The following is a 23923-nucleotide window of genomic DNA, read 5'->3' as shown; positions in this document are numbered from 1 at the left end:
ATAACTCATTGATAAATTCATAAGTGAATTTAAAAAATTAACAACTAATGATATGTATCTCAAGCAAAATTAACAAGTGAATAATACTTTAATTTTTTTAATGTTAAAGTTATGTTCACTTTAATCCTTTTGGAATGAATTGAAATTTCAATTTTTTTTAGAATTTACTAATAATTAAGTCAAATTCCTAGTCCTTAATTAAAATTCTCCTAAAGAAATTCATCTAGTACTTATTTACAAATCCTCCCCAATATCTCCGTGTCAGACAAAGAATTTTACAATTCATATTGCGCAGGTCCTTCAGGGGGACCGATTATTGGAGGGAATTTTGGGGGACCCATGAGAAATAACTCGAATTCAAAGAACTCATTTGTAATTAATTTTCTTGTCGACTCTTTGTAATTTTCCAATTTAAATTTGAACAATTTAGATCAATCAAGTTAGCTAAATCCATGAGTTTGATTCCTTTCAAAACGTGATTAGATTCCTTTCATCCATCGAAAATCGGGATAACCGATTCTTATCACTGTCAATATTATATCAATCAACTTATGCCAAAGAGTTAATCGATTGTTTCTTGACAAAAAATACAAAAAATACAAAACTTCAAGCACAACAAAAACGAATTGGAAAAAAATAACAATAATCTACACAAAATGGGACTAGCCTGACCACCACTCCACCAGGCACCAGATAATGCCCAAAAAAAAAAAAGGTGACAGTAACCATTGACATCTAATTTTGAACCGGTGGTGTTAATAGCGTATGTTACAATCATAGTGCTCTTTACACACTAGTTCATCTAGAGTTAACCACCTGTTTGATGTCAGTCACACCAAGGTCAGGGTACAGATTTCTTTCCAAGATAGCATTAGGTTTTCAAGTGCTTCAAGTGCTGGAAGTGACAAACTACTTTTGGAAACTAAGGTGTTTACGTCATCCATTAACCTAACTAGTGTATCCTTCTGAAAGCGTTGAGCATTTTCTTTCAATAGATTCAACCAAGATAGCTTAGAAAATGCCTGCATGTCTTTAGAGAGATCACTGGTGATACATCTAAGAGCCTCAACATGGTCATCCTTTTCAAGCTTCATACAGAATCTTTCCTTTATAAGAGTAGCTGGAATAATACGATCTGTTTGGATCAAGTGCTTCCACGTCGTTTCAATAGGCTCTTCCTGGCAAACATTCAAAGTTCTGAGTTAATGGAATGCTTAACGGGTTTCCACAAATCTAAAGCTTCTAACTAATGAAACAGAAAGGAAAAAAAGGTGAAAGTAATATGGCGTAGATTAAATATCTCCTGTCAATCAATATATTTAACGTCAAAAATTGTGACAAAATGGCCAGAGTTCCTCTTTGTTAGCAGCAAAAGCTGTTGTAGAATGAAAGTTTAGAAGTATGTCACGCAGGACCTATTCTGCAAAGAGTTCATCACCACAAAAGAACAGATACATTCTGAAACACATAGTATTGCTCCTCTTTGTTGGCTTACCAAGTAGGCCTGCTGAAAACACCTGATCTATTTTCAATTAACTCTTATCTATCAAGCACATACCCTCAACTACCCACATGACACAGCGTAAAATTCACTTTTCCGAGAATCATGAATGAACCACTCACCCACACACACAGAAAAAGCAGTTGAAAGGAAGATCACCTTTCCAGCTCTTGATGCCTCCAGTATCATTCGAAGATGACGTTTTGGATTGAAGTGGTAACCATGGTATAGCATCTTTTGATAAGCGTAGTCAAAATAATTCCATTTCTTCTCTACAATGCATGCATCTAACATGGTGTTGAATGTGTAAATATCTGGTATCACCACAACTTTGTAATCAGAATTTCTCCTCACATGATTCGTGTTTTCTGACATCTTCTCAAACAATTCTTTTGCTTCTTCAAACATCCCATATTCCAGGTAAGCTTTCAGCATTGTATTACAAGTAACAAGATTAGGGGAGCAAACATCCTTCATTTTTTCAAAAATGTATGCCCCATCTTGTATGTTTCCAGATTCCAGACATGCTTGAATTAAGCCGGTGTAAGTCACTACAAGTGGCTTGTTTGCAACCTTGCATATCTTCTCTATCTGTCATAGGATAAGCAACACCTTCTGTGATCAAGCCTTGTGGTGTAGATATATTATTTCTTACAAAAAATAAAATCCCACCAGTCAATAAATAACTGGCATTTCTCTCTATGGGGGAAAGAATCTTCAATACAGATTTGGTAGGTCCTGAAATTTGTACAGTGCAAGTGAGCAAAAAAATTGAGTTGTTAAAGGAGGCTTTTTGGTGCCAGGGCTATTTTTGCGATTTGAAACAGTGAGGTATCTGGCTTCAAAATTCAACCACACATAGTTTACCTTTCAGATCTTATTTGTTCTTTTGGAATCTACGACTTGACAAAGTGTTGGATAATCAAACAATAATGGATAGATTGAATTGGAATAGTTGAGAAGAGAAAAAAGTTTGCTTGTAAAAGTTGAAAAATATTCCTCTAGTCCTATTTATAAGTCACTTCCAACATGTTTCACCGAAACCAAAGAAAACCAAAAAAACTCATTAGATTTCTTAAAATTTAATAAATCCTCAAATTTGCCCCTTGTTAAATATACATACTTTAACAACATATTTTCTCCTCCAACATTCAATAGAAGGTAAGGGGGAATTTCTGTTGAAAATTTCATAAAGTGACTTGTAAATGAGACCAAAAAAAAAAAAAATCTGTTCTCTTTGCCTTATAAATAGGACTAGAGGAAGTATTTATCAATATGGCATCACTCTTGAGCAAAGGTAACTGAGCAATCTAAGAGCTAAAAGATATTGAGTTTTTTCTTTGATTTTGGCCCTCATCTACAAGTTTAATAAGAGGGGCCAAAATTTAAACATCTTGAATCTGACTATTTTCCACTAGCCAAAACATCCTGACTTCTCTCCTATTAGACCCCCTCCCTCCCTCTCTCTCTCTCTCTCTCTCTGCGCTTTAGGTTTTTCCTCAGATTTTAACATATGGAAGTCTTTTTCCACCCAACTCCGCCTATGTTTATAGCCAATCCCAAGCCCGGGTAAAGGAGGAGGGTTGTGTTAGGCCATCAACAGCCAATGTAAAACTTTGTTGAATCTATCATGAACATGGACAATAGACGTTATAATGTTAATGCTAGGTCGTTGCCCGTAAGTAACGCGCTGCATGGCTCGAGTACAGTGATAAGTGAGTTAGAGCCGCTGCATCGGCGCCCAGATGTAGTGTTAAATGAGCAAGGGCTACCGCGTCATTCTGGACGCACGCGGCTAAAGAAGTTATTCCATAAGAGCAAAATTAGATTTGGTACTTGGAATGTTGGGACATTAAATTGTAAATCTTTAGAGGTTGTAGGGGTTATGATTCAAAGGAAAATCAATATCCTTTGCCTGCAAGAAACAAAATGGCGTGGAGAAGAAGCTAAGGATATTCAAGGTTTCAAACTTTGGTATACAGGAAAAGTAAGTGCACGCAATGGAGTAGGCATCATTATAGATAAGGAGTGGAAGAAGAACGTTGTAGAAGTTAGCAGAATCGGAGACAGAATTATTTCCTTAAAAATGATAATTGGACGTGAGACTGTTAATATTATTAGCGCTTATGCGCCGCAAGTCGGGACAGAAGCCAGTCTTAAGGAATTATTTTGGGAGGATCTAGAGGGGTTGATTCGACATATACCACAGAGTGAAAAGATTTTTATTGGAGGAGACTTTAATGGGCATGTTGGGAGGGAAGCTGGTCAGTATGCGAGGGTGCATGGTGGTTTTGGTTTTGGAGAGCTAAACAATAAAGGACAAACTCTTCTTGATTTCTCATTGGCGTATGATTTTAAGATTGCCAACACTTGTTTCAAGAAGAGAGATGAGCATCTCATCACTTACAAAAGTAGAGCCTTAAGGTCACAGATTGATTTTCTTTTGGTTAGGAACACAGATAGAAGACTTTGTAAAAATTGTAAGGTGATCCCCGGAGATGCTGTTACGACAACAACATAGGGTCCTAGTCCTTGATGTGTGTATTATGAGTAAAATTCAAAAACATCGATAAGTAGTAACACCAAGGATTAGGTGGTGGCAATTAAAAGGTGAGAAGCAAGATATTTTCAAGCGAAATCTTTTGGATAAAGGAATTTGGGAATCTCAGGGAAGTGCTAACATCATATGGGAGGATATGGCTAAAAAGATACGGGAGGTTGCAAAAGTAGTTTTGGGAGAATCGAAAGGTTCTGGTCCGAGAGATAAGGAGTCTTGGTGGTGGAATAATAGTGTACAGGACAAAATCAAGTATAAGAAGAACTGTTTTAAAGCCATACATTTGTGTAACAATGAGGAAAATTGGGAGAGGTACCGTATGGCTAAGAAGGAAACTAAGAGAGCTGTGGGTGAAGCTCGTTCTAAAGCTTTTGAAGAATTTTATAAGAACCTTGAGACGAAGGAAGGAGAGCAAAATATTTATAAGATTGCCAAGAGTAGGGAAAGAAAATCAAGAGATCTAGAACAGGTAAGGTGTATTAAGGATGAAGAGGGAAGAATTTTAGTTACAGATGATGAAATTAAAAATAGATGGGAGACTTACTTTTCTAAACTTTTCAATGATGGAGAGGATTCATCTAATAACTTGAGGATTTAGTAACTGGTGAAGGAGAACAAAATTTGTCATTCTATCGAATAATACGTGATAAGGAGGTAAAGGAAGCTCTTAAGAAAATGGCAAATGGTAGAGCCAAGGACCTGATTGTATATCTATCAAAGCGTGGAAATGTTTAGGTGAAGAAGGGGTGAGATGGTTAACTAAGTTATTTAATGTGATTTTACAGTCCAAGAAAATGCCTGATGAGTGGAAGAGTACATTAATTCCTATTTATAAAAATAAAGGAGATATTCAGAATTGTACTAACTATAGAGGGATTAAACTCATGAGCCACACAATGAAATTGTGGGAGAAAGTAATTGAGCACAGGTTGAGATTGGAGACAAGTATTTCTGAGAATCAATTTGGTTTTATGCCAGGTAGATCAACTACAGAGGCGATTTATCTACTAAGGGGATTAATGGAAAAGTATCGTTGTAAAGATAAAGATCTACACATGGTTTTTATTGATTTGGAAAAAGCTTATGACCGTATACCAAGAGAAGTACTTTGGAAAGCGTTGGAAAAAAAGGGAGTACGGATTGCTTATATTAAAGCCATACAAGATATGTATGAGGGGGTAAAAACTAGTATAAGAACACCTAGTGGTCAAACAAAGGATTTTCCTATAAAGATTGGACTACATCAGAGATCATCTCTGAGTCCTTATTTGTTCAACTTGATTTTAAATGTTTTGACGGAACATATTCAAGAAGAAATCCCGAAATGTATGCTTTTCGCGGATGATATAGTTCTTATAGCAGAGACAAGAGAAGAGGTTAATTGTAAACTTGAATTATGGAGGAGGACATTGGAGTCGAAAGGTTTTCGTCTGAGTAGAAGTAAGACGGAATATTTATATTGTAAATTTGGTAAAGGAATATTCGACAATAATTTGGAAGTGAAATTGGGAGATCAAATTATACCTCAAGTGGAAAAGTTTAGATATTTGGGAGCCATTATTCAAAATGATGGCGAAATCAGTGGAGATATTTCACATAGAATTCAAGCTGGGTGGTTTAATTGGAGAAAAGCTAAAGGAGTTATTTGTGACCGTAAGGTGCCTAATAAACTTAAAGGAAAGTTTTATCGCACTGCTATCAGACCGGCAATGTTATATAGTAGTGAATGCTGGGCTCTAACGGGACAGCAAGAGCATAAAGTTGGAGTAGCAGAGATGAGAATGTTACGATGGATGTGCGGACATACACGTAAAGATAAAATTCGAAATGAGTACGTACGCGAAAAAGTGAGGGTGGCACCTATTGAGGAAAAAATGGTAGAAAATCGGTTGAGATGGTTTGGGCATGTACAAAGAAGACCAAGAGAGGCACCAGTCAGAAGAATGGAACATATAACTTTGAGTCCGATTAAGAGAGATAGAGGAAGGCCTAAGAGAACACTCTTGGAAGTTGTTGAACGCGATCTCTTAATTAATAATATTCCTAAAAGTTTGATAAATGATAGAGCACAATGGCGTCTTGCAATCCATGTAGCCGACCCCACCTAGTGGGATAAAGGCTTGTTGTTGTTGTTGTTGTTGAAGTCTTTTTCCACCCAGGCGGTGCAAGTATCTGCATGCATCATATCCCCCAAATGCACTCATAATTTCAAAGACAAGCATGATCTTCAAAGAACCAGAAAAAACTTCAGCCCCTCCCAACTTCAACAACACCAACACCCCAAAAAAAAAAAATAATAATAATAATAAATAAATAAAAAAGAACTCTAAAAGCGTAACTGAGGAACACCACCTGCATCAGTGCCTCACCACACCTTCCAGCTGCACAAAGACATCGAGCAAGGTCATAATAAAGAGAAGCAGAACCTACAACTCCTCGTCTTTCCATATCTTGCACTGCCAATATAGCCTCATCAGTTTTGCCCTCTTTCCATAGTGTATTCACAAGAACTGGATGTAACATCATGGTCAACATCAAAATCATCTCAAAATTACATGATTTCACTTTTACATGAAAAAATACATGACCGTACCTCTATATGTCAATGCATTGGGAATAGAAAACTTCTGAACTTTCATGAAAAATTCATGAACTAGATCGTACTTGCCACATGTAAACATCACCTGCTCAAGCATACACAAATTGAAAAGTAAAACTTTATTATCAATGACAGCCAAGCTGACGTTCACACATGCAATTGCATTGTAGCTAGTAAAAGCATAGCATTAGCTACAGGTTTCTTTAATTTCAAATTTTCTGACAAAATGAGTCTGCTTTCACTGAATATTTTAACAGTTGGGAAATGTGAAGTAGACCCAAGAAAGGACCAGGGCCAGTGGCAAAGTGGTAATGGCATTTCCATCAATTTCCTCTAATAAATAGTGCTGAAGGTCAAACATGGTATTTGTCAGACCGGCCATGATGATAACATTAGGACCAATGATGCTAGCCTATTGAAATTAACTCTCATGTATATCGTCTCTTTTGTCCTCTACTTCCTCTCATGTTTGGAAGGTTCTAATTTTAGCCTTTGTACGGAATCAGTTGGTCTTGCACCGTCCGTGTCTTGGCTGCAGGGGTTATCAAGTGTTTCCTTCCACATGATGATAAGTTTTTTATTATGTATTTTATTTATACTTGTTATATATGTCAGCTAATTAGAGTAGAATAAGTAAACTCGATTTAGCTTAATTTCTAGTATTATAGGATTATAGAGGTCAAAACTCTCTTGGTCTATGCTTTTATATTTTACAATAACAACAAGCCTCATCCTACTAGGTGAGATTGGTTACGTGGATTATACGACGCCATTATAATCTATCATATACCAAGCTTTTAAAAATATTGTTAACTAAGAGATCTCACTCAACAACTTCCAAAATTATTCTCTTTAGCCGTCCTCCACCTCTTTTAATAAAGCTCAAAATTATCCATTCCACTCTCTTCACTGGTGTGTCCTGTAGTCTTCTTTATACATGTTCAAACCATTTGAAATGATTTTCCACTATTTTTCCCTCAATAGGTGCTATGCACACTTTTTCACATATGTGCTCAGTTCGGATTTTATTTTTACGTATATGTTTGCACATCTATCTTAACATTCTCATCTCTGCCACTCCAACTTTATACTCTTCCTATCCCATTAAAGCCGAATATTCACTACCATATAACATAGCTGGTCTTATTGCAGTTCGATAAAACTTTCTTTTAAGTTTATTAGGTACTTTATAATCGCAAATAACTCTTTTAGCCTTTCTTCAATTAAACCAACTAGCTTGTATCCTATGTGCAATATCCCCTTCAATTTCCCTATCATGTTGCATAATAACTCCCAAATATCTAAACTTCTTCACTTAAGACATAATCTGATCTCCCAGTTTCACTTCTAAATTACTACTGATTGACCTCTTATCAAAATTGCAATGCAAATATTTTGTGTTACTTCTACTCAGGCAAAAACCTTTTGACTCTAATGTTCTCCATAATTCAAGTTTACAATTAATCTTTTCTCATCTTTGTGATAAGAACTATATCATCCGCAAAAAGCATGCATTTAGAAATTTTCCGATTGAACATGCTTAGTCAAACATCTAGGACCAGGTCTTACTCCTATGCCTTTATAGATGTCACACTTTTTTCTTCAATAAAGAAGCACACATTATAAACAAAAAGGGTCTCTAAATTTCCATGGTTTGCTTCATGGCATCAAAGTCCTAAGGGAACAAAATTCTCCAATGCCAAAGGCCAACATTGCAGACTCTTCATCAGCATCTCTCCATCAAATGCATAACCAAAAAGCTTCAACTATCTTTCATCCTTCTCCATGGCTGCCAAAAACTGTCCTGTAATGACCAAAGGTCACAAATTAAATGAAAGTAAGTAAAATAACTACTTGCCATAGCTTCAGAGTGCTATAGTTTTCACCCAGAGGCTGTGAAAAAGATTATATCAAGGGTGACAACATCCAACCAAAAATGTCAGATTCTTAATACAAGATATGACTCGCAGATTTTATGTGAATTAGTGACGAGAGAGATTGAGGAGATATTTGTGCAATGCAAAATAGCCAAGGAGATATTGGAAGGTGTGAAGGAATCCCATGTATCTCATCATATTAGGGGAAACATTCATGATGTAAGATGAGAATTTGAGTTTTACCTAAAACTTAACAATCTTGTGAAGTTGTGACACAAGCTGAACTTGTATGAAGTTCATCAGTGGATGTCTAATGTTGATGTATCCTGTGGGAAATATCAAAATTTAATGAGTTTGATTTTAATCACTGATTACTAGCTTGTGACCATTGCAAATTGGAGTCATTACTTCCCCTGATATGTTGGCTTAGATTAGGCCATTATATTTCTAATTCTTTGATTCCCTTCTTGTATATATAGAGCATCTCAGCTAAATAAGATAGTTCATCTTCGAATCTCTACTCACATGGTATCAGAGCAAGAGGGAGAGATCAAGATTTTTCAATCCTCTAAAGAAGAGATAGAGCAGGCAGCAACGTCGCACGATGACCCAACACGGTCCACCACTGAAACTGAAGCCTATCATCGACCACGATCCCATACTGAAATGGAGAGCTCAAATCGACGTCAGGGAGGAGGAATAGGCACAATACCACTTCTGGAAGGGTCCACTGTCCTCATCATCCTAGAGAAGCAGAGAAGCTCACCAGTGATAACTACAAAGAGTGGGCCTAAACAATTCGACTTGCCATTGAAGGACATGAACATCTCGGATTTCTAACAGGTGAGACTAAAAAACCTGACAAGTTGAACACTAAAGGGGTGCACACTTGGAAATCTGAAAATTCTATGGTTGCATCGTGGCTTGTAAATGCTATGATGCCAACCATAAGGAGGATTTTTATGTATTTACCTACTGCCCATGAAATTTGGGAGGCTGTTCGTGAGGCATACTCGGATGGTGAAAATGTCTCACAAATTTTTGAGAAAAAAACCAAGCTATGGAATATGAAGTAAGGGGCCCAAAGTCTTAATCACTATTATCTTGAAATGACTACACTTTGGCACAAGCTAGATTTGAACAATGAGATGACATGGAAGAATGCCAATGATGTTGCCCAATACAAACAACATGTAGATAAGGAACACCTGTTTGAATTTCTTGTTGGACTTAATGCAAATCTTGACGCCATTCAAGGAAGAATTCTCAACTGTGCACCACTTCCATCAATTTGAGAAGCTTTTGCTGAAGTCAAATGTGAAGATTCTCGACAACGGGTAATGCTTAAAAATAATAATTGTATATCTAATACTGCGCCAGAACCTTCTGCTCTTACCTCTAAAAATGTGGATTCAAGGAATCAAAAGAACAAACTTGTTTGCGAGTGTTGCAAGAAGATAGGTCACACTAAAGAAACTTGTTGAGATATTCATGGCAAACCTCCAGATTGGAAACCAAAAAGGCCAAGGGGATGTGGTTACCATGTCGGTTCAGAAAAACTTGATGAGGTAAACCCCACATCTCATGCATTCTCGTCTGAACAGTTCACCAAATTTATGAGTTTCTTAAACAAACTCCAAATGCTGAGTTCATCCCAACAACCAACAGCAACTGTCGTAGGTAATTTCTCATAAGCTTTGAGTACCATTCAACATTTTGATCATCCAAACTTTTAGTATTTGAGTCAAATGTTTCCTTCTCTTTGTTCCAATAAAGATGTTCCAAGTTTTACTGTGATGTTTGTGAACTTGCAAAGCACCAAAGGACTACGTTTTCTTGTAATATTTATCAACCATCCCAACCTTTCACTACTATCCATAGTGATATTTGGGGAACTAGCCATATTTCAAATAGAACCAATCAAAAATGGTTCACAACATTTATTGATGATCACACTCAAGTTTGCTAGACCTATCTCCTTAAAGAGAAAACTGAAGTTGTCTCAATATATGTGAATTTCTACCATATGATTCAAACCCAGTTCCAAACAGCCATAAAAATTATTCACACTAATAATGGCATAGAGTTCATTAATAGTGCTCTCAGCACTTTCCTTCAAAAAAATGGTATTGTTCATAAAAGTACATTTGTTCATAGCCCTCAACAAAATGGGGTAGCTGAAAGAAAAAATCACCACATCTTGGACGTTGCCAGAGCCCTTTTGCTCACCCATAATGTGCCAAAATTTTATTGGGGTGATGCTATTCTTACTGCCACCCATCTCATCAATAGAATACCTAGCCACATACTATCATTCAAAGCTCCTCTTGATGTTCTCCATAGCACCCACTCTAACCTTCACCTTGAAAACCACCTTCCTTTACAAGTTTTTGGGTGTGCTGCCTTTGTTCAACATTTATCACAGTAACAAACTTGATCCTTGTGCTATCAAATGTATCTTCATTGGCTGTTCCGCCTCTCAAAAAGGCTACAAATGCTATGATCCTACTTCTAAAAAGATCTTTGTCAGTTGTGATGTCACATTTCATGAGGAAGAATCTTTTTATCCCAAGCCTCCAACTCAGGGGGAGAATATGACTGAATTGGAGTCTATGGAAGATGCTGTGTTGTCCTCTTTTGAACCTAACCCTAAACCTATAGAACCTGTACCTTATGAACCCCCATTTGAACTTCCCTTTGAGTCTATGACTAAGTCTAACCTAGAGAGTATAACTTCTGAGAATGAACCTAGAGAGTACCAGAAACCAACCACTAAAAAATACTGTGTTCGGAGAAAAGCATCAACGAATAAGACGCAAATTCCTGACACACCATGAATCTGAACCTACGACAGCTCCTGAGAAACTTGAAGAGGAGATTACAATTATGATGATCAACCAGTATTAAGGAAAAAGCCAAGATGCTGCACTAAACACCCAATAAAAAGGTTTGTATCCTACCAAGCCCTGTCACCACATTATTTGGCTTTCACAACTAACTTGGACAGTATAAAATACCAACATGCATTGAAGAGGCTCTAAAGTCACCAAAATGGAAAAAGGCTGTCATAGAAGAAATGAATGCTCTCAAATTGAATAATACTTGGGACGAGGCCAAACTACCAAAAGGAAAAAGGGTACAAGGGTGTAAGTTGGTGTTCACCGTGAAATATGAAGCAAATCGTACTATTGAAAAATTCAAGGCTCATCTTGTTGCAAAGGTTTCTCTCAAATCTATGGAATAGATTATACAGAAACGTTTGCACCAATAGCCAAACTCAATACTATGAGAATTTTGATGTCTTTGGTTGCTAATATCGACTAGCCCTTTTATCAAATAAATGTGAAAAATGCCTTTCTCAATGGCGATTCGAAAGAGGAGGTATATATGACATATCCACCTAGGTTCCCCAGTCAAAGGCGAAATATGGTTTGCAAACTAAAGAAGTCTCTATATAGATTGAAACAGTCACCCCGTGCTTGGTTTAAAAGGTTCACTCAAGTCCTTAAAAGAGAAGGGTTCATCCAAGGCCAAAGTGATCATACTTTATTCTTCAAGCACAAGGAAACAAGAAGAACCATCCTGAGTATGTATGTGGATGATATCATTCTTACAAGAGATGATCAAGAAGAAATGGAAAAAATAAAGTAGTCATTGGCTAAAGCTTTCCAAGAAAAGATCTAGGAGAAATGAAATACTTCTTGGATATGGAAGTAGCACGATCCAAGAAAGGGATTTATATATCCCAAAAGAAGAATGTTCTTGATCTCCTAAAGGAAATAGAATGATGGGATGCAAACCTAGCATGACTCCCATAGATGTAACAACCAAGAAGAAGGATAAAAGGAAGATAGAAAACAAAAACAAGGATGGAGATGATAGAGAAGAAGAGGAAGAAGAAGAAGCAGAAAACAAAGGAAAAGATGTTGATAAAGGGAGATACCAAAGACTAGTTGGGAAACTTATTTGCCTTTCCCATACTAAACCAGACATTGCTTTTGCAATTAGTGTCGCAAGTCAACATTTGCATAATCCAAGGAGAAACATCTTGAAGCAGTCTATAAGATCATACGGTACCTAAAGGGCACGCCAGGAAAAGGAACACTATACAAAAAGACAGAAAGGAAGACTGTAGAAATATTTACTGATGCAGACTGGGCTAAAGCATATGGTGATAGAAGATCTTCATTAGGCTATTGTACATATGTATGGGGGAACCTAGTATCTTAGAGGAGTAAAAGAACAAAATGTGGTTGCAAGAAGCCGTGCTAAGGCAGAATTTAGAGCAGTGGCACATGGCATATTTGAAGTAATCTAGGTAAAGAAGGCATTAAAGGAGCCAAAGATTGAGCTACAATTTCCAATGAGACTATACACACATAGCAAGGCTACTATAAATATCTCACACAATCCAGTTCAACATGATAGGACAAAACATGTGGAGGTGGATAGACACTTCATTAAAGAGAAGATCGAAGGTGGTCTTGTATCACTCATACATGTGCCCACATGGAATCAAATGGCTGATATTTTTACCAAGGGTCTTTACAAAGAAGTGGCAAGTCGGATATGGTTGATATGTACCATCCAACTTGAAGGGGAGTGTGGGAAATATCGAAATTTAATGAATTTGATTTTAATCCCTGATTATTAGCCTGTGACCACTGCAAATCAGAGTCATTACTTCCCCTAATATGTTGGGTTTGATTAGGTGATTATATTTCTAACTCTTTGATTCCCTTCTTGCATATATAGAGCATATCTCAGCTGAATAAGATAGTTCATTTTTTTGAATCCCCACTCACATATCCTACTATCAAAAGTTAGTAAAGAAGGGAAAGAATTTACCACCTTCTGTTGGGACTTAATCCCATCTTTGAAGAGTAAAAGGGGAGTATTATGTCCGCATAACTCACTCTTTCACTTCGAGAGGCGTTCCATGAAATCAACCATGACTAATTCTTCTGCTATGGTCACTAGACACACTGCTCCTGAGCTCAAGGAAAAAAGGTTGGAATATGTAGCGTAATCACCATAATAAGACAAGTCATATCAAGGGCATATGCAAAAGTTTCATAGAATCCAAATAATAGGAAGTCAAGTCAACAAAGGGAGACACATGGCTTATGGTGGCTAGTGAGGAGCAAACTCAAGGCCAAGTGGAGCCTAATTCATTTATTGAGATAAAGGAACAATTGGTTCCATTGTAAAAGAAATAAAAATATCAGGGGAATAACAAATAAGGACCTCATAAAAACATTAATGTCAAGTTAGGGTATATTCACAACTAAAGTTCCAAAATTCAGCACTTCTCTCCCCATATTTCAGTACTAAGATCTTTAAAAAAATCTTGATTTGGCATTAGTATTCTCATGAGGTCCTTTCTTGTCATTCCCCCAAGAATGACTACTCATCAAGGCCAAATTTCAGGAAAAGTCATTGGCATAGGTGTTATCGCCTACACATGTAATCCTTTCATGACTCGACTTAAAAAATCAATATCTGGATGCTCAACTCAGGTGCAACAAACCATATGACTATATCGTATTTCCAATCTTCATACATGTGTTTGAAGTTTTTTTTAGTGAAGATTGCTAATGGACCGTCAACTGAAGTTAGTGACTGAGGTGGTGAGAATTTCAAAAAATTTCATCTTAAAGGATATGTAGCAAAGTATAATGCAATCTATTGAAGAAACAAAGTAGCAAACAAACAAGCAATAAAAAGCAATGGTAATCTTCCCATTTAAAGGAATAAAATCCATTTGATAAAATTAAAAGATTTTCATATCAAAAGCCCTATTTGACTTCACAATTCAAATCCCTAAACAATACTGATTTTCAAATAAAGAATATTATGAGTAAATTACATAAGCCTACCCTCAATTTTGCTGAAGTTTTTCAAACCCTCACTTTATTTTCAAGACATACACAAATCTCCTTGACACGTTAGGATATTCAACAAGGATAAGGCACTGCATACTACCTCAGTCTATATCAATCACCCTCCTTGTAGAGTTGTCGTCCCAACAACTACATTCCAAGACACTTCACTTGGTTTCCTCACTGATCAGAATAGTCAACAGGTCAAAACCCACTACTTGCAGCCATTTTTGGAATCACTAACTGCAAAGTTTGATGTTCTTTAATCTGCACCGGAGTGGAGTGACAAGCCTTTCCCCAAAAGCTAGTTATTGGGGCTATAAAACCAACCCATTTAAGAACCCCATAGTGAATTCCTTATTACTCAATGTGAGGTTTTGGCATCCCATGCTACCTTAGTCTACATCATTACCCTACACTATAATCTAATTTTTAAATTTCATGATCAAAATACTCTCTATTTTTTTTTTCAGTTTGTATAATATGAACCAAAACCTATGCATGCGGGAAGCATTTTAGTCGAAAAATTTAATTTGGACTTGAGATCCGAGTAACTTTCTATTTCAGGGAAAGCTTGTGATTTAAGACTGTTTGGCATGCACAACGGAATGGAGAATAAAATGCCAAAAAAAAAAAACATTTTAGATGAAAAATGACTTTGATGCCCTTACTCAAAACTATTTCAAACAGAAAGAAATTGTTGAATAATTATACGGTAATAATAGACATTGCACAATGTTGTCCCATTCCTGTTGCGTTACCTTCAGTGTAACAAACAGAGCCTTACTCTGATATAAATGCAAATGAAATACTACCAGTGCATTCGTGACTTATTCTAAGAGTCCAGAATTTAACAGCCACTTTTTTTCTTTTTTTTTTTTTTTTTTTTTTTTTTTTTTGCATTGAGAAGTGGCTTAGCATCTTTGGAACAGGCTCTTACTTTGTCTCAAGTTTTGGGCTTGCCCAACTACCTTGAGGACTTCATTATAAGTCACTATCAAGTTATAGGCAGCAATAAAGAAATGTCTAGAGGAGTTGTGAACTGGCATAGTTCTTGGCAAAAGTATGATGAAAGAGTTTTTAAACCATGCTTCCGGCTATCCATTTGGGTCAGACTTTTGTTCTTTGCTGTTATAGTTTTTCCCACCTTTTTTGTCATTCGTCCCCTGCTACGGCTTTTGCTAAATGCTTCATCCATCCTCCTTGGATTATCTCCCTAAATAATCTACTTTATAATTTATTTATCACAAAATTGAAAATTAAAATTCCAAATTTCACTTTACAAATTGATTACCAAGAAATGGGACGTTTGTACAATAATATGAAACATTAAGAAACTGGAGGCTACTACTATTACCTCCATGACAAGGCCAGAAGTTGTAGTAGAAGGTTGTTGACGTTGCTTCTTTAACTGCTGTAAAACCCAGAAAGCCCCTTCCCACTGTTTCTGCTGAACACAAGCGTTGAGGACCTGCATGCTCAATTGATACATGGAAATACTAAATCAAATCCAAATTAATTAAAAATAAATAAATTTATACAACAGAACATCACTTACCAAAGGATGTTAATTAAGCACAAGATTATAGGAAAAAAATAACTATTAGCATAGTAAAATCCACTCCAACTAGTGTAATCAAAACTCAATCAAAAAACTCACAAAAGAAAAGAGCATGCACCTATGATGTGTGGAAATGCAAGCATGATGCTTTTTTTCACGAACATCCATTTAAAGAAGCCATCTATTTTTCAAAATGCAACATAGAGTACAAAGTAAACCACAGTGACTCAGCAAGCTAGAAGCTACTTCAAGCAAGATAAAGTCAGAAAACTATTTCAGTTCAGCATTTTATTTGAGAAACTCCTTAACTAAGCAAAAAGTAGTGTACTATAGAGAATATAATTGAGACAGCGCATGAAAAATGGTTCCACATGTTCTGCATATCTATCCTCTCTTCAGCTAATTAAAAAAAAAAAAAAATCAAACTGTATCACGTGAATTTAATCATCCGGATAATCTAGAACTTGATAGGCCAAATAGTCAAGTAGACTGAGTCTACACCAGAAGAAAGACCAAGGATCCATCTATAAAGAGATGGGGAAAGGTGCATACAAGAAGAGCTAGGGATGGGAAAGGAGGTAATTCCAAAATTGGTCACTAAGCTGGCACATCTAACTTTTGTCTGTTAGTGGGTGTATGGGTGTCTGAAAGGAGTAGGTGGGTGTTTTAAAGGTTGTCTTGTTGCACAGTGGTTCGAAGGGTGGGGGGAAGGCAAGGATTTTGGTATTGTTGAGAGACCCTGACCTCTCAAAACACACAGAAGTTCTCTCACTTGCTTTGCTCTATCTCTTTGCTTTTATTTGCTCAAAATTTCTCTAATTTTCCAGTGTGATTAGCAGCTGTAATAGGGAGAAATTGCTAGTAATACACTGATTTTCCTCTTCCATTCCCGTTGATGAGGAGTAACTCTTCCTATATAATCAAATATATAAAAGCTACACTATGTTCTCTATCTAATTGGCAGAAGAAGAGAATGAACAGATTGAAGAAAAGAAAGAGACCTTAGATAAACTCAAGTCCCATTTGGAGCAAGCACAGCAGCATATGAAAGAGCGAGCTGAGAAGAAGAGGAGGGAGGATGAGTTTGAAGTGGGAGACATGGTTTATCTCAAATTTTAGCCTCACAAACTGAAGATATTGGCTTAAAAGATCAATGAGAAGATCTTCCCTCAATTTTGAGGATTTTTTTCTAAAATTATTACCGATGAAACCAAGCAAATTACATATGGCGCCCGTAAATCACACTTCTCTCTGACCAACTGAAAAGAATCCATGCACCATATAGCTGGTTCTTTTACGGACCTTTCAAAGTGCTGGAAAGCATGGGAATGTGACCTACAAACTGGAGTTACCTGCAACAGCCCAAATTCACCCCACCTATCGTGTGTCCCAGTTCAAAGGGGGGAAAAAAAATCCATTCTTCCCTAAATTAGAGCCCAACAACTCCCTTCATTCCTATCCAAGGAGCAGGAACTGCAAGTTCAGCCAGAGTTTCAAAAGAGTGTAAAGATTGGCAGACAGCAGAACTCAAGCTCTCATTATATGGAAGAATCTTCCTGATTGTTATAGCACTTGAGAGAATACAGAAGTTACAGTAAATCAATTTCCTGAATTTCACCCTGACACTTGAGGACAAGGTGAGACTGGCAGGAGGGGGAGATGATGGGCCCAATAGTCTATTGGGCCAAGTCTACACTAGAGGATAGAACAAAGACCCATCTGTTAAGAGGTGTAGAAATGTGTACACTAGGAGATGAGCAAGGAGGGGAAGGAGGTGGTCCCAAAAGTGGTCACCAAGCTGGTGCATCTGTATTTTGTTTGTGGTGGTACGAGTGTCTACATGGAGTGAGTGGGTCTGTGAGTGTCTACATGGAGTGAGTGGACGTTTACGGGCTATACTTTTGCAGAGGCAATGCAGGCAAGGATTTTAGTGTAGTCAGGAGATACCTGACCTCTTGAAAGTTGAAACTCAAGGGAGTTCTGTCGTTTGCTTTGCTTGCTCTACCTCTCTGCTTTTATCTACTAATATATAAATTCTATAGGAAGCCAAGTTGTGTGGGCTCGTGAATGTTTTTTGTAATGCACGATTTAGCTGTTTGTGCTAATAAGTGATTGAGATGTATGAATTTGAATTATTTGAAGTCAAATGGTACAGCATTTGTCTATCTCAAATGTCTAATTCCGTTCTTCATTCAAATTTCTCAAAATTTCTTTAGTTTTCAAGAGTGATTAGCTGCTGTAGTAAGGGGATTGCTTGTGATATATGATTTTCCTCTTGCATTTCCCATTGAAGAGGTGTAATTCTTCCTGTATAATCAAATATATCCAAGTTTCTATCAAAACTTCAACTTATAATCTCAAGAAATTAAAAGGCTGCACCAAAGTCCATCTAATTCACTGTGAGAAAAACCTTCAAAGAATTTAAAGAAAACTGCCGTCTCTTGCACAAATTATTCACCAACTAAAACTTACGGCATTATAAACTACGACATCTGGTTCCAGCCTAGGGTCCCAGTTCCCAAGTGCCCCTACTTTGAACTTCTTCTTAGGTGGCAACCGCATGATGTCAATCACATCAAAGAGTTCCTTCATGTGCCCTGCTTGTCCAAGAGTGACAGCAATACTACGGTAAGCTACCAAATCAGGGTATGTGGACAATTGTTGCTGGAAAAAAAAAAAAACAAGAGAGGAAAGTGAGTTAGGAAAGTAATGCAAACTCCATATTCTAACCTCAATATCAGAAAACACATTTCCCAACAAAAGAGCATGATGCATGAACCACGTGCATTACCAGCATCGCGTGAAATACATTTAGTGCCTCTATGGGTCTCCTTGCCTTTCCAAGTGCATCAAGAGCAGCAGTGTATATATGCCTGGCGTTGAAGATCCACACATCAAAGGATACTCAGAGCAAATAATGCCAGGGACTGGCCAAAAATAAAACTTCACAGCTTTCAAATTCCCTTTCCATATACAGGCAACAAATTTTGTTGCAGAGAAATCAAAGTCAAATGCATGAAGGATGAAAACATGTACCTCTAGTAACAAGAAGAAAAAGAAAAAGGGAACACATAAAAACAAAGTGCAATGCCGTAAATATTCCAGTTTAGTCTGGAAGTATGACTGCCCTTACAAATGAACCATCTGTAACAGAGGTTTTCACCTGCTACTAATACAAATTAAACTGGGGTTTTCATACAAACATAGTTATATGCCAGATAATACATCACACAATGTTAACTAAACGTCAGGCACAAGACCTATTGATTTAGAGAAGGATACAAGTACCTTAGCTTGTGGGATTTGAAACGCTCACGCCTTTGAAGCCATTCAATGACCTGTATCACCCGCTGCCAGTTTCCTAGTTTTCCCAATCTTTGGATAACCCTCACAATAGAATAATCATTAAATTTTATCTTTGCACTTCTCATCATCTTAGAAAAGATCCATTCAGGCATATTTATATCAGCACCATTCAACCTGTTTGGGAAAATTATCCAAGGGGACGGAAAAAGACAATTTAGTATGATTGAAATAACAAAAAACCCTTGAACCATACATGTATCAAGTATGAAAGAGCATAAAACGAAAGAAAAAGATGAATGCATCACATGAAAAAAAATCCTCCAGGTATCAATTACAGTGATGGAAGCAAGCCAATGTCCACTCCAGAAATGTAAGAAGGAAATAATAAATACAAAATCACAGAAGTTCATCCTTAGGAGACGAGTTTTACTCCTAATTTAATTTCTATGCCGAAAATACTTCAGTGGCCATTGAGACATCCAACTTGTGATCGTCAATGCTATTTGTATCATACTTTTATGCCTTTTTCTTTCCTTTCGGCAGTAAAGGCTTCTACAGGTTCCCCATGCACACTGCTTCAATTTCTTAGCTAATGAATCAAAATAATAATGCGATAAAAATCAAGAACACATTAAACTTCTGAGTAAATATTTTCTATTTTCACGTATTCCATGAGCAAAGAAGGAGGAAATGACTCCGTACGAATTTGCTAGCCTTTGGATTCTATCCTCCGTTTCCTTGTGCGAAACCTGTGGCTTGTTGACAACACCATTCAACTCTTCAAAAGTCTTAAATGCTGCTCTTTCCACCTCCAAGTTGTCATAACCATAACATCTAATGCTTCCATTCAAGTTGAGATTTTCCCACCCATTTTCTTTCCCCACGTTCTCATTTTTTGTGCAGATTTTCTCACGTCCATTGTGAATGCCGTTGTTGCTAACAACAGTTTTGTTTATCATAGGCATTTTCCCTTTTGAGTTGCAGCATATTTGGCGGGTTGTAACATCCTTTTCTCCTACCATCTTTAAAGATTGTACTTCGTGGCCGACTTCCACCTCTATGGTGTTGCCACAGTTGCTGTTCCGATTAAGTGAAGCTTTGCTATTGCCTGTCCTTCTACGTTCCCTTTTAAACAAACTGCCATCAGAATCTGGTTTTGATCTATTAATCCGGCATTCCAACCACCTGTCTTCTATTACCTCTGCCTCCTTTTTCTGCTTCACAGCACTATCAAGCTTGCTTTCTTCCCCGTCATACTCAGGTTCACGTCTTTTAGCCCCTCGTGGTCTGAGCTTAATATGACCTACGGAGGAGCTTTCTTTTCCCAGGACTGTTTCAACTACTTGCAATGCCCCATTTTTTTCAGCAAATCCTAACTCATTTGTTTTATCCACATGTCCTCCCAGCTTTTCAAGTTTTGTACTTTTTTCAACTCCTTCCAACCTTGGTTTCCTCGACATAACCTTTTCCCTCTTTTGGTTTTCAGTATTGGCAGCATGCTTCTTTACCCTAACATTTCTGGAGGACAATTTTTCCTTGTCCGCTCTGGCAGAATCCATTTCCTTCAAATAATCATCGAATGATGGCTTAAACTCTAATTCACTTGAAACCAGACCATCACTAATCAACCCAGCGTTGAAGACACTCTTCGACGAAGCACAAGCTGGTCCATAATTGAGCTTTTGAGCATGAAAAACTTGATATTTCCTTGCAGTTCTAGTGTCCAAAGACGTACCAAGAAAGGGTCTCCAAGATACCGTAACCCCGGAAGAAAACGAATTTCCATAGCAATGCATAGCAAAAGCTGAATTTCTACTAATTTCAAAGCTAACACCTCCCATTTCTTCATCAAAGGGTAGGACAGCCAAACTCGATGTTTCTGAGTTTTGAAAGACAAGGACCAGTAGAGAGAGCTTGTTTGGAAATGTCTTTTGTTTTATTGTTGGTAAAACACCATTATTGGCCTCTAAAATTTTATTAGATTTTATTTTAAATTTTTATAATTTTTTCCATCGTTTTATTTATTATAGTTTTAATAAAAAAAATGATAGTAAAATTTTTTAAAATTATATAAATGATAATTTAATCCCTTAAAATATTATAATATTAATAAAGTTTTCAGTAACCTCTTTGTTCATAAATTTTTTTTAAAAAACTTATTTTATCTTTATTGACAAATTATGATTTCTTATTAAATTCTTATAATTCTTTGAAAAAAAATTATTATTCTTAAAACAAAAGTTATGAATAAAGTTTGTTATTTTAAGAACTTATTTTTTAATAATAGAAATTACACTTAATAAATTGTGATTTTTTATTTAACTCTTGTGATTCACAGAACAAAAGTTATTGTTCCTTAAACAAAAGTTATGATTAGAGCTTGTTTTTTAATAACAAAAATTAAATTTGACATATTGTGATTTATTATTCAATTTTTGTAATTTACAGAACAAAAATTGTGACTTTTTAAACAAGAGTTGTGATTGAGTTTTGTTATTTTCAGTAAGGGTAAAATAGTATTTTTTTTAAAAAAAGTTATTGACAAAAAAGTCCTTAATGACTTTATTAGTATTATGGCATTTTGAGGGACCAAATTGTTATTTACACAATTCAAAAGAATTTTATTGTCATTTTTCCTTTTAGTAAGGTTGAATTATATTTATCATTTAGGTTCTATAATTTCAATATTTTCAATGGTTTTAACTCGTAAAAAGATTGAAAATACTTTTTTTTTTAATAAGTAAGGCAAGCTTGGGACTTGAAGAGTTTACAAATAAAAGTATCTAGATAACCCTCAACCTATCCTCATGTAAAAATACATAACAATCAATAGGAATATTAGTAATAAAAGTTATCAGATCTGCCTACTCCATGACTATCTCCTATAATGAGATTTGTACATTTAAAAAACTTTACCATACTCGTGATGAATGTCAACCTCCATAATACCATATAAAAGGGTGACTGTGGCATTAATTTTTGCCCTTTAAGGATTACTCTTGGTTTTTGATTTCCTCTAGTAGTTAAGGCTCAGGGAGAAGATGTTTCAAGGAATGTGTGATAACTATGGACATATCAGAAGGCATCAATTAGGGCAGAGACACAAAAGGTGGAAATTCCTTCTCATCAATGATTAGCTTGCAATTAGTTTGGGCTAAAGTTTAAAGAAGCACTTACCACTATATAGGCTCTTTGGGCCATAATTCTTTTGTCTTGCTTGACTTTATTATAGATTTGGATCCATTTTTTAGCCCATTATTGGCTAAATTTTTAGGATGAACTTTGTCAATCAAGCTTGATGGATTAGGTCTTACAGCTTCCTTACCTTTTGCTACACAAATCCCTTTTCCATTATTTAGGTCCTTTCTATAAGAATTACCCCTTTGTCCCATCTCAGAAATGGCTTTTTTTTGAGCCTCCCTTTTCTCAACATACATTATCAGTGATTTATCCATAGTGTCAAAAGCAAAACTTCCCATCATCATCCCCTAAGTCTATAAGGGCTGCATATCTTGAAGAAATCCATATGTAATCAACTTTTTCCCCTTAAGGCGTGTTTCTTCCCTTGAAATCATACCTAACCTTATAGCTTTTTGGATGTGCAAAATGAAGATGAGCAGGCTCCAGAGGAAACATCTAAATCTTGAATATTTCATCTACTCCAGGTAGCTTACTCTCCAGCAACAAGCAAGGTAGTGGAATAGCAATAATTGGGCTTGAAGCTTGAGAAGACGACACACTTGATATCCATGAACACACTTCTGTTCGATGTCCATATCTCCCACAGGCAAAACAAATTAGATCAAGTCCCTCGTATTCCACATTGAAGAGTGTAGAAGCCAAGATAATTTGAGGCACTAATTTCTTTTGCAAGTTGAGCTTAACACAAATCCTAGCATATCTCCCTTGTTCAACTTTAGCTTTTAAGGCATCCACATCTGCAATTGTATTCATATCAACTTTGATAGTTCGTCCGATCATGTCACTTAATCTATAGATGAAGCTCTTAGTGTAATAATGCATGGGAATGTTAGGAATGTGAACCCAGGTAGTGATTCTCCCTAAAGAATTATGAAAAGGATCAAAATATGGTGTCCATCGTTGAACAAGCACACAATGCTATGCAATAAGCCAAGGTCCTCTAAACAAGGCTTTTTTATACTGAACTACCCAGTTGGTCTCATCAGTGAAACGAACAACATAGTAGTTGTTAGGAATGTCAATAAGCTCAAATTCATTCAAGTATCAAATTCTTCTCAAAACACTCCTTAAACTTTCACAGAATGAAGTGTGCTCCAAGAATAGTGATAACCAATGTATTATTCCAAGGCCTGCACCAATCATTAAAATCGTTGTGAGAGACAGGGATGATAGGATAAATACTCATTAGCTTTTTTATTTACTCTAAAGGTTCAAGTAGGTCCCACATTTGTTAAAGCAAGTCCGAGATCAAAAGATCATCTTCCATGACGGAACTTCCTAAGCGATGCCATTATAATCAATTCCTTTTAAATCCTAAAAGAGATTCCTTATATGAAGACTATCTATTGTTGACAGTAGGACTCTTCTTTTCTTTAGATGGTCACGCCAAATCAACACAAGTCTCTATGCTTCCATTCTATCGGACATGATGCCATTTC

At 36.5% G+C, this 23923-nt stretch overlaps 1 protein-coding gene across 2 annotated transcripts; it reads right to left on the bottom strand.

Moving 5' to 3' along the window:
- Positions 1–549: 549 nt before the first annotated feature.
- On the bottom strand, positions 550–21192 carry LOC129314239 (pentatricopeptide repeat-containing protein At1g30610, chloroplastic). Of its 2 annotated transcripts, XM_054957602.1 has the most exons (9): positions 19986–21191; positions 19266–19457; positions 18769–18850; positions 18450–18641; positions 15774–15887; positions 6652–6742; positions 6411–6568; positions 1661–2092; positions 550–1178 (listed from the first exon to the last, which is right to left on the bottom strand). In XM_054957602.1, exons 1-9 carry the CDS (start codon positions 21122–21124, stop codon positions 831–833), a joined length of 2748 nt encoding a protein of 915 aa, XP_054813577.1. In that variant the 5' UTR covers positions 21125–21191; the 3' UTR covers positions 550–830. The 2 variants fall into 2 exon arrangements, with proteins under 2 accessions (XP_054813577.1, XP_054813578.1); XM_054957603.1 differs by lacking the exon at positions 1661–2092 and having other exon boundaries at positions 19986–21192.
- Positions 21193–23923: the final 2731 nt, after the last annotated feature.

The sequence above is a fragment of the Prosopis cineraria genome, unplaced genomic scaffold (genome assembly GCF_029017545.1).
Source record: "Prosopis cineraria cultivar Desert tree isolate PC_DT_omini unplaced genomic scaffold, ASM2901754v1 PC6, whole genome shotgun sequence".
Classification (NCBI taxonomy): Eukaryota; Viridiplantae; Streptophyta; class Magnoliopsida; order Fabales; family Fabaceae; genus Prosopis; species Prosopis cineraria.
This window is presented reverse-complemented; position numbering and strand designations above follow the sequence as displayed.